The sequence below is a fragment of the Hylobates moloch genome, unplaced genomic scaffold, assembly GCF_009828535.3.
Source record: "Hylobates moloch isolate HMO894 unplaced genomic scaffold, HMol_V3 SCAFFOLD_15, whole genome shotgun sequence".
NCBI lineage: Eukaryota > Metazoa > Chordata > Mammalia > Primates > Hylobatidae > Hylobates > Hylobates moloch.
This window is the reverse complement of record NW_026652290.1, coordinates 48,267,033-48,278,101: the sequence shown is the minus strand read 5'-3', so window position 1 is coordinate 48,278,101 and position 11,069 is coordinate 48,267,033. Positions and strand designations below refer to the sequence as shown.

General features: G+C 39.9%; 1 protein-coding gene across 8 annotated transcripts in view; it reads left to right on the top strand.

The window, feature by feature from the left end:
* SPECC1 (sperm antigen with calponin homology and coiled-coil domains 1) overlaps positions 1-11,069 on the top strand; it is a 236,651-nt gene that overhangs the window by 109,717 nt on the left and 115,865 nt on the right. For all 8 annotated transcript variants that reach the window (XM_058428274.1, XM_058428275.1, XM_032178850.2 and 5 more), the window contains one exon: positions 7,795-9,374. In XM_058428274.1, the coding sequence (XP_058284257.1) occupies positions 7,795-9,374 (1,580 nt within the window). The remainder of the gene's footprint in view (positions 1-7,794; positions 9,375-11,069) is intronic.

The following is an 11,069-nucleotide window of genomic DNA, read 5'->3' as shown; positions in this document are numbered from 1 at the left end:
ATATATTCTACTTTCCTTACACACCTTACAGGTAAAACTATTTCTTCAATAGTCTCAATTACATGTTACAATATTAACTTTTAGCAACTTTTACTTTTGGTGAAAACCCTGGTTAGTAAGCAATTTTAATTGTGTACTAGGTGTGGAGCCTAGGACACACTAGGCAGAAGTGCAGGTAAGGGCTGACTCTCCAGCATAGCTAGGGGGCATGGCTAACTCCCCATGTCCCCAGGCCTTGCCTTACTTAAGCAGGCAAGTTATACAGTAAGAGTCATAGTGGCATTTTATGATGCATTTAGGAGGCCTAACAACCTTTGAATTGTGCAACATTTCTTGCATAAATTCTTTCAAAAATCCTTTCACGACTTACACAGACCATCTGAGACATTCTTGGACTTTCTGACTTGCCCTAAACATCCCCCCATTTAAACAACCATTTTATTTTAGGAGAAGAATTTACCATACCAAGATCTTTTCTTATATAAAATCTTTTTTTATAATCATCTTTGTATAGCTAGGGGGCATGGCCAATTCCACATGTCCCCAGGCCTTATCTAGAATCTAATGGCTTTAAGGCAGGTAAATTGAACAATTTTTAAAAGTTAAACAGTTTATGACCTTAAAGCATTTAACAAACTTAATATCTGACCTGCATAATTTAGACTAAATGTTTTTATTTTATCAGTAATTTTTAAAGCTGTTTGTATTTCCCAAAGATTACTAAGATTACATGAACTAAAAGGCATTACAGTTTTTATTTTGCTTTCAAAATATTTGATTTAAGGACTTATTTTTTTCAGCCAATTAATTAGACTTCTTTTATATAAACATTACACATAATATGTATATAGCTACACAGAAAGAAGAAGATTACTACAGTAGTTGTAAGATTTTTCATTTGCCAGTTTTTAAATTTCTTAATTGGATTACTGGCTTGAAGGTGGAGCCCTTGGAAGAACAAGGCCAGGAAAGGGGGTGTCTGGTGCCTCCTGTTTTTCCCAAGGAGTTCAGGCTGTTAGAGCTTGAATATCTGCTTTTAATTAAACTGATTTTAACCATAGCACTCTTTAATAAAGTCTTTTTAGAATTTCTTATGCCAAACAGCCGATATTTCTGGCTTGCTTGCAAAGGCTTTTAACTAATATGATTTTTAGATCTAACTATGACATGAACCCTAAAATTCCTGTTCCCTGGAAGGCAGAGACCAAAAGTACTGCCACATGGTTACAAGGTCAAGCTCCCAAGGACATAAACAAGGTGTAGACTTCATCCACTTTTTTGTTTGTTTCAGGGACCTGCAGCCAAGTTTGTTACTGACCAGCTTCCTGGCTCATCTTGAAAAGTGGGCCTGCAGGTATTCTAAGCCCGTGTTTTATCCTAAAGCACCCCTTGACACAGAAAAACAAATTCATAGCACAAAATACACCAGCTTAAGACTAGTCTTAGAATTTTTTTTGCATTAATCAAAACATTACAGAGGGGATAAATACTGATTTTTTTTCCCCATTCATTCAACTGTTTGCACAGAGAGTGAGAAGCCAGAAATCTGACTGGTAAGAAATTCTTACCCTATTGCCAGCATCCCAGGCTTCTGGGTTCCCTTTCCCTGAGTGGCACTAGTGATCTAGCTTGCAGCACCATTGCCCTGGGGGCCAAGCCTCATGATAAAGGAAAATTACTTTTTTTTGTTCTGGCCAGAGCAAAATACATGTGATAAAACATAGACATTAGCCACTCTGCTTGACACCCAATATCAAACTGCTGAGGCTTAAATTTGCCCCCAGATGGGCCCTGTCATCTTTAATCCAGCCTCAGACTTACGTGGCCTCTGGGCAAGATGGTTGCCCTGAGTAACAGAAAAGATAGGAAAGGAAAAGGAGAGAGAGAAAAGCATTGCGTGTAGCAGGGCGGGGAAAGTGAAATGATCAGGGAGGTCAGAGAAAGACCCACACATTGCAGTGACATTGAAAAGTTCAGATGGCTGCTTCTCAGTAGCAAAGGGATCTTTTCCAGCCATCCCATCAGCTCTTAAATTTCCCCTTTTAGGGAAGAAAAAGTTCCCCATGTCCCATAGTCCCGTACATGCCTAACTCTGTCACCCACAGCCATTAGCAAAGAGTGCAAGGCAGATTAATCCAAAGAGAATAGCAGTTAACATCCCATAGTGCCAAACCTGTCTTACCCAAGAAGGCCTTTACTGAGATGGGCCTCTAACCCCCTAAATCTTAGAAGGGACTCTATCTCTCATAAGTTGGACCTCTAACCCTTACCTTTTATTAAGAGGGGCACTTTGTCCTCTTGAATCAGAGACTAATTTTTCAGACTTCTTTCATGGATGTCATCTTGAGACTTCTCTTGACTGGTTTCTTGTAATAGAGCCACTGCTTCCTCTTCCTCTTTGGTTTCCTCCCTTGTTTTTCTGGAACACATCCTCAAATAACTTCCTTAGAAAGAGTATTAGCAGTTTAATTTTCTCAGTTTTTGCATGCTTTAAAATGTGTTCTACCTCTGTGATTGATTTATAGTTCATCTGGGTAGAGAAATCTAGGTTGAAAATCATTTTCCCTCCGAACTTTGAAGGCATTTGCTTTGTTGCCTTCTAGGCTACATATGTGGTAATGGGATTGCAGGATCTTATGGTAGCTCTTTTTTTTTTTTTTTGAAATGGAGTCTTGCTCTGTTGCCCAGGCTGGAGAGCAGTAGTGTGATTTCGGCTCACTGCAACCTTCGCCTCCTGGGTTCAAGCAATTCTCCTGCCTCAGCCTCCCAAGTACCTGGGGTTACAGGCATGAGCCACCTTGCTGGTTTTTTTTTTTTAAATAGAGACAGGGTCTTTCTCTGGTCACCCAAGCTGGAGTACAGTGGTGTAATCTCAGCTCACTGCAGTCTCAAACTCCTGGGCTCAGGTGATCCTCCTACCTCATCCTTCCAAGTGGCTGGGACCACAGGTGCATGCCCCCATTCCCAGGCTAATGTTTAAATATTTTTGTGTAGAGATAGGGTCTCACCATGTTGCCCAGGCTGTTCTTGAACTCCTAGTCTCTAGTGATCCTATTGCCTTGGCCTTATTTTTAATTTTTTGAGGAACCTCCATACTGTTCTCCATAATGGTTGTACTGATTGACATTCTCACCAACAGTATACAGGGGTTCCCTTTTCTCCACATCCTCACCAATACTTGTTATCTTGTGTGTTATGTTATGTTATGTTATGTTATGTTATGTTATGTTATGTTATGTTATGTTATGTTATGTTATGTTATGTTATGTTATGTTATGTTATGTTATGTTATGAGACAGAGTCTCGCTCTGTTGCCCAGGCTGGAGTGCAGTGGCGTGATCTTGGCTCACTGCAACCTCCGCCTCCCAGCTTTAAGTGATTCTCTTGCCTCAGCCTCCTGAGTAGCTGGGACTACAGGCATGTATGGCACCACCACCCGGCTAATTTTTGCATTTTTAGTAGAAACGGGGTTTCACCACATTGGCCAGGATGATCTCGATCTCCTGACCTTGTGATCCACCCGCCTCGACCTCCCAAATATAATACCCATTCTAACAGGTGTGAAGTGATATCTTATTGTGGTTTTAATTTGCATTTCCCTGATGATTAGTGCATTTTTTTCATATACAGTTTGGCTAACTCCTGTTTTCTAATTTATTGCGCAAATGTAATCATAAAAGAGAAACAGGAACATTACTCACAGACCAACCAGCTTAATACTCAACTGTTCTCAATATTATGTGTTCCGTTATAGTTTGTGAATGCTTATTTTATATGAATTCTATGAATGCTTAGTTTGATGTACTCGTGATTGACCACAGTATAATTTTTCATTGGCATTTGAAAAATGTCACACTTCAAACATGTTTCTTCTTTATGATTGTGTTAATCTTCATAATTATGAGATGAAGCTTGCTTTTATGTTAACTTCTTGGAGTCAGCCAGCCTCACGAGGATGGTACACATAAGTGATGACGGGGTGGGAGCAGCACAAAAGATCCAATGGTGCTGGCTGAGCCAATCCCTGTTCCACTGGCCCTTATCTCCACTGCCCCTGATGTGGTGCTGTGTAAGGAAGCATGGCCAGTCTAAGGACTTCAGAGTGCTTTGGTTAGCAGTGAGGTCTGACTCCCACTGCTTGAAGGAGGTGTCGTAAGCTGTAGGGCTGTTGCTCTTTACTTTTCCCTGTCAGTACCCACGAGGAGGTGTGTTTGGGCTGGAGGCCTGGGCTCACATGGCAGGTGTGCAGCCAAGACCATTATCATTGGTCTGATGATGAATTTTTAGCAACTCTGAACCTAACCTGTGCTCTGTAGCAGTTTCTGAAATGAGGTGTACAGAGATGGGAAGAATCTTTTGGAAAACAGAGACAGACATAGTAAAAAAAAAGAAAAATAGGAAAAAGAATAGATATAACAAAAATATGGCTGCATTGTACATTTCATAATACACATCCATTCATAAATAGAGTTTCATGGTTTTTAAAAATTCCTAGTAGTATAGATAAGGCAGAAGTAACACTTATGGGGAGAACAGACTACAATTTGGCAGCAAAAAGAAGGTGTTAAACTGTAGCTGGAAATAACAACAGAGTTGATCTGTTCTATATTAGTTCTTCCAGCTTCAAAACCAACAAACGATTGAAGGTTTAAAAAAAAGAAAGTGGCTGGGCACGGTGGCTCACGACTGTCATCCTAGCACTTGGGAGGCCAAGGCGAGGAGATCACCTGAGGTCAGGAGTTTGAGACCAGCCTGGCCAACATGGTGAAACCCCATCTCTACTTAAAAAAAAAAAAAAAAAAAATACAGTAAATTAGCCGAGCATGGTGGCTCGTGCCTGTAGTTCCAGCTATTCAGGAGGCTGAGGCAGGAGAATCACTTAAACTTGGGAGGCAGAGGTTGCAATGAGCTGAGATCGCACATTGCATTCCAGCCTGGGCAAGAAGAGCAAAACTCCATCTCAAAATAATAAAAAGAGAAGAAAGAAAGAAAAAGGCAGCCTTAATTTAGTGATGTTATTAAGAATAACAAATGCCTGTGTGATGATCAGTCCTGGACTCTCAGGTTTGCCTGTTCTGACTAGAGTTATGGTGAAACTTTAGTTATCTTCCAGTTTTTAATACGGTCCTTGCTGCAATGACTTTATTCTAGAGAACTAGCATTACTAAAACATTTTAGTGCTTAGTGGTTTTAATACTTATTTCACAAGAATAATTAAATAAATCTTTTCCTCGTTGAGTGTGTAGTATGATGCAGGTTAGCTATCTGACACCTAAAAATAAGGCTGACCCATGAACAACACTGGCTTGAACTGTGTGGGTCCATTTATATGGAGACTTAATAAATACATTGGCAAATTATTTGGAGAGTTTGAAAAAATTCAGATGAACTGGGTAGTCTAGAAATATGGAAAAAATTGAGAAAAAGTTACATATGTCATGAATGCATAAAATATATGTAGATACTAATCAGTTTTGTCATTTACTACCATAAAATATACACAAATCTATTATAAAAAGTTAAAATTTGTCTAAACTTATGCACACACAGACTGTACATGGTGCTATTCATAGTTGAGAGAAATGTAAACAAATATAAAGATGCAGTATTATAACTGTATACAATTAACTGTAGTACATACAGTACTCCTGTAGTAATTCTATAGCTACTTCCTGATGTTGTTGCAGTGTGCTCAAGCATTGAGGGTAGCCGCTTGGAAGGCACTGTGATGCTAATCATCTCTGTGGGAGCAGTTTCTCTCTCCAGTACACCTCAGATCGCGGTAAAAAGTGACCTCTTGAGGTTCTTGAGTATGTTTTATTGTGTTTAGTGCAGTACCACAAACCTTGAATAACACTATGGGACCCATATGAAGTGCCACTAGTGATGCTGGCAGTGCTCCCCAGAAGCCAATAAAAGCCCTGACAGCATTGAATTGCTTGCTAGATTGAGGAATGGTTGCCTATCGCTTCAGACAGATGATTCATTTTGCAAACAGACGATGTAAACTTATGGTATTGATAAATACAGTATGGTACTGCAAATGTATTTTCTCTTATGGTTTTCTGAGTAACATTTTCTTTTTTCTATCTCTTTATCTTAAGAATACAGTATATAATACATACAACACAAAATATGTGTTAACTGTTTATGTTATCAGTCAGGCTTCTGGTCAGCAATAGGCTATTAGTAGTTAAGTTTCGGGGGAGCCAAAAGTTATACACAGAGTTTTGACTGCATGAAAGGTTGGTACCCCTAACCCCCAAGTTGTTCAGGGGTCAACTGTATTAAAAGTCTATGATATACTCTTGGCTTTCCAGAAACTTAATTTGAAGAAGTTAATTTAAAAACCATAGTTTTCTATGTATTAATTTGACAGTTCAGCCATTATTAGGTCAAAGTTTCAAAAGAGCTCAGTTGTTAGATGTTTAGTAATGAATGCCATCAGCCTTTATGTCATCAGGATCCAGGATGTTTAGGTGTGTGTTTGCTCAGGGCTCAGAAACAGTCTTGGTGGTGGGTTTACAGCTGCCCATCTTGTTAGGTGTGGAACCTGCCTTAGCGCTGGGGCTGCTGCCAGTCTATGGGAACATTCCCTCTCGTGCCCTTCCTACGCTGTAGAGGCCTACAGGTTGATGACCACTTCTGGGACTCTTCGTTACACCGCTCACTGAAAGCATGTAGAGTTTTTTAAGTGACAGCAGCCAGCCTTGACTCATCAAATAGTCTTTGAGTTTGTAAAAAAAAAAAAAAAAAAGAGTCCAGGATTTTAATTTACACTGTAACATCTGAGATGGGTTTCAATTCTAGAGCACAATGCAGACTGATGTCTGGGTTTCACCCCTAGAATTGTTTTTACATTGTCTATGATATAGTACAGATGAAAATAAAAGATAATTATTTACACCTTACATTTCCTGTTACAAGTATTCTGTATTATGTCTATATCATGTCAAGTACCATAGGTATGTTCTTATTTCATTTATTCTTGTTTCTCCATGTACACAAATGAGTACATCATTTCCACTTATGGCAAAAGTGATATGTCATTGTATCAGATCCATCTCTCAGTATTATCTGTATCTTCTGATTTCTTAATCAAATTTATGCTGTCAAAATATGTTAATGATGTTTTTTAAAGTATTGAGAAATTCACAAAGAACTTGTATTTTGTCAAAAGGCCGTTGTTTAGTTGCCAACATTATCAGTGCAGATGTACTCAATTGCAAGTTATAGAAAACCCAGCTCAAGGTGACTTATAGGAAGGGTATTTACTGGCTTGCCTAACTGAAAGGCCAGCTATAGGCCAAACTTCAGAGTTGATTTGATTTAGCAACTCAACAATGCTATTGAGAGTTTAGTTTCCTTCTTCCTTCTCTGCCATCTGCATTCCCACCTTCCTCTTGAGAGGGCAGAGTGGTTGCCAGCCATTCCCACACCTACACATTTTCTCACTCTGGTCCCATGATGTTTAATAGCTTGCCCAGAAAACCTTCTCTTTGTCACATTGATCTTAATTGAGTTGTGTGCACATGCGTGAACCAGCAACTGGCTGGGGATGGGGTCATCCTGAGTAGCTCAGGCTTGGAATCAGCCTCACTCAAAGTATAGGGCTGTGGGGAGGAAGCACAGAAACCCCAGTCAGAACTGGGTAATTAGCTAGAGGAGGAGGAAATCGATGAAGAGCGACAGCCACTGTCCACTGTGCCATGTGATTTACAGTCATTTGGGTTTTGTTTATAAGAGTGCTTGCTTCATTTTTTCATTTTTTTTTTTCCTTCTTCTGTCTTTAAGGGGCCTTTACAACAACCAAACGGACAGGCATTCCAGCACCACGGGAATTTTCAGTAACTGTCTCAAGAGAGAGGTCTGTGCCACGTGGTCCCTCCAACCCCAGGAAATCAGTGTCCAGTCCAACTTCTTCCAACACTCCCACTCCTGCCAAACACCTGAGGACCCCTTCCACAAAGCCCAGGCAAGAGAATGAAGGTGGAGAAAAGGCTGCGCTTGAGTCCCGAGTTCAGGAACTTTTGGCAGAAGCCAAAGCAAAAGATAGTGAAATTAACAGGCTTCGAAGTGAACTAAAGAAATGCAAAGAGAAAAGGACTCTGAGCGCTGAGGGGACTGATGCTTTGGGCCCAAATATCGATGGAACATCAGTCTCCCCAGGTGACATAGAACCCATGATAAGAGCTCTTGAGGAGAAGAACAAGAACTTTCAGAAAGAGCTTTCCGATCTAGAGGAAGAAAACCGGGGCCTGAAGGAGAAACTGATCTATCTTGAGCACTCCCCAAATTCAGAAGGGGCAGCAAGTCACACTGGCGACAGCAGCTGCCCAACATCCGTAACTCAAGAGTCAAGCTTCAGAAGCCCAACTGGAAATCAGTTGTCCAATGACATTGACGAGTATAAAAAAAACATATGTGGAAATGCATTACGGACATCAGGCTCCTCAAGTAGCGATGTTACCAAAGCTTCTTTGTCGCCAGATGCTTCCGACTTTGAGCACATTACAGCAGAGACACCCTCAAGGCCCCTGTCCTCCACCAGTAATCCCTTTAAGAGTTCAAAGTGTTCTACTGCTGGGAGTTCCCCAAACAACATAAGTGAATTGTCCCTGGCTTCCCTCACAGAGAAGATACAAAAGATGGAAGAAAACCACCATAGCACTGCAGAAGAACTACAGGCTACTCTACAAGAATTATCAGACCAGCAACAAATGGTGCAGGAATTGACAGCTGAAAATGAGAAGCTGGTGGATGAAAAGACGATTTTAGAGACATCCTTTCATCAGCATCGAGAGAGGGCAGAGCAGCTAAGTCAAGAAAATGAGAAGCTGATGAATCTTTTACAAGAGCGAGTAAAGAATGAAGAGCCCACCACTCAGGAAGGAAAAATCTTTGAACTGGAGCAGAAGTGCACAGGTATTCTTGAACAGGGCCGCTTTGAAAGAGAGAAGCTGCTCAACATTCAGCAGCAGTTGACCTGTAGCTTGCGGAAGGTTGAGGAAGAAAACCAAGGAGCTTTAGAAATGATTAAACGTCTGAAGGAAGAAAATGAAAAACTGAATGAGTTTCTAGAACTGGAACGGCATAATAATAACATGATGGCCAAAACTTTGGAAGAGTGTAGAGTTACCTTGGAAAGGCTGAAAACAGAGAATGGATCTTTGAAGTCTCATTTGCAAGGTGAGAAGCAGAAAGCCACACAGGCCAGTGCTATGGAGCAGACGGCAGAGAGCTGCGAAGTTCAAGAAATGTTGAAAGTAGCCCGAGCGGAGAAAGATCTACTGGAACTTTCTTGCAGTGAGCTCAGACAAGAATTACTAAAGGCAAATGGTGAAATTAAACATGTTTCCAGTCTGCTGGCCAAGGTGAGAAGAGACAGCTCTTTACTGGTATTTGCTCATCCCTGTTCACATTTCTGCCCTTAACCTCTAAATTCACAGAGCACAGAGAAGCATTTGCTTAGTCTGTTTCATTCATGAAGCCAGCATTCCAGCTTGAAGGCCTGTTAGATTGCAGACAGGTTGGGATTGGGGGATACAAAAAGGAAACACCCAAATTTCTGATTATGGGCGGTTCAAAGTGTAGTGGGGATGTAGAGTCAAATCAGAGTATGATGCAGTGATAAAGAATATCATAGAGCCTATGCCCAGGCTCTAGTCTAGTGCAAAGGAGGGGTACCTGGTATAACATGGGGGTTGGGGGTAGCACAGAAGGACTTCCTGGAAGAAATAGCAACTGAGCTGAGTTCTGAAGATTGAGTGGGAGTTTGCCAGTCTGTCAGCATGCTTTTAGCTGCCAGTAACAGACAATGAAATCACTCCCAATTTTCCACCAAAATATTACCACTATTTTGGTGTTTTCTTCCAGATATATGTGTGTGTATGTGTGTCATACAAGTTAAACAAATTTATAATTTGTTTAATCCTGTACATGTTATTAACTTTCTTTTTGCATTTAACATTTTAGAAATATTAAAATTTTTCTCAGCATATTCCTATCATTAAATATTCAAACATTATTTTAAAGGCCAGATACTATTTTAATATAAATATTTCATATTTATTAGGTTCCTGTTGTTGAACATATATGTATTTTCAAACATTTGTGGTCTTTCCAGCCTTTCAATATTATACTTTTTTATATGTTACTGTTTATTTAGGAAAAATTCCTAGATGATGACTTACCAAGTCAAAGAGTGTAAACATTTTAAAGACTTTCAACATATTCAGCCAGATTGCCCTTCAGAAATATTATGCCAGTTTATTCATCCTAGCAGTCATGAGATCATGTGCCTCCCTGAGCCTTTGCCAACACTTGGTATTACATTGTTATATCATTTAAATCTCTTAATCATTTCATTTTTTTAACTTTTTTGCTTGGGAAGATCTTCCATAGCCCAAGAGCAAATAAATAACTTTTCTCATTTTTAAAAAATAACACTTTAATCAGCCTGTAATTTTGTTTTTTGATGCAAGAATTGTGGTGATTATATGATATTCTGCCCACCTCCCAGAGCAGTGCTGGAGAGGTGCAGAGAGATGGCCTCCTATTTCTTGTTTCCTCCAAGTTCTGGGTCTGATTTAGGGATCTACTGGCAAGAGGGATTCAAAACGTCTTCCTACCTTAGTTTAGGGGTTGTCATTGTTTCAAGGAGCAAATTATGCCATGAGCTCTCAGGGAGATTTTTCTCCACTGCTTCATCTGTCTTAAGATGAGTCTGTTGCAGCCTGATTCTACATTTGGCCATCTGATGAGCTTGGTGGTGGGTCATGTTAAGGAGTTTCTCTCTTTGTCTGTATTCTAAATTTTTTTGTCTGTATTCTAAATATTTTATTGAAAGTATGGAAGTAATTCCATTAGAGGTTACTAGTCAGGCTTTGCATTGGGTTTTAATATCTTGTGGAGTAAGATTATTCTTTTTTTTACTTTAAGATTACTCACTACTCTCTGGCAAAATGTTTTGTCTCCCATGTGCACCTTCTTGAAGTTCTTTATCAGTCCCTCTGTATTTTTGGTAGTTTGGCATTACGTTAAATGTATATAACAATGAGAAATAATTT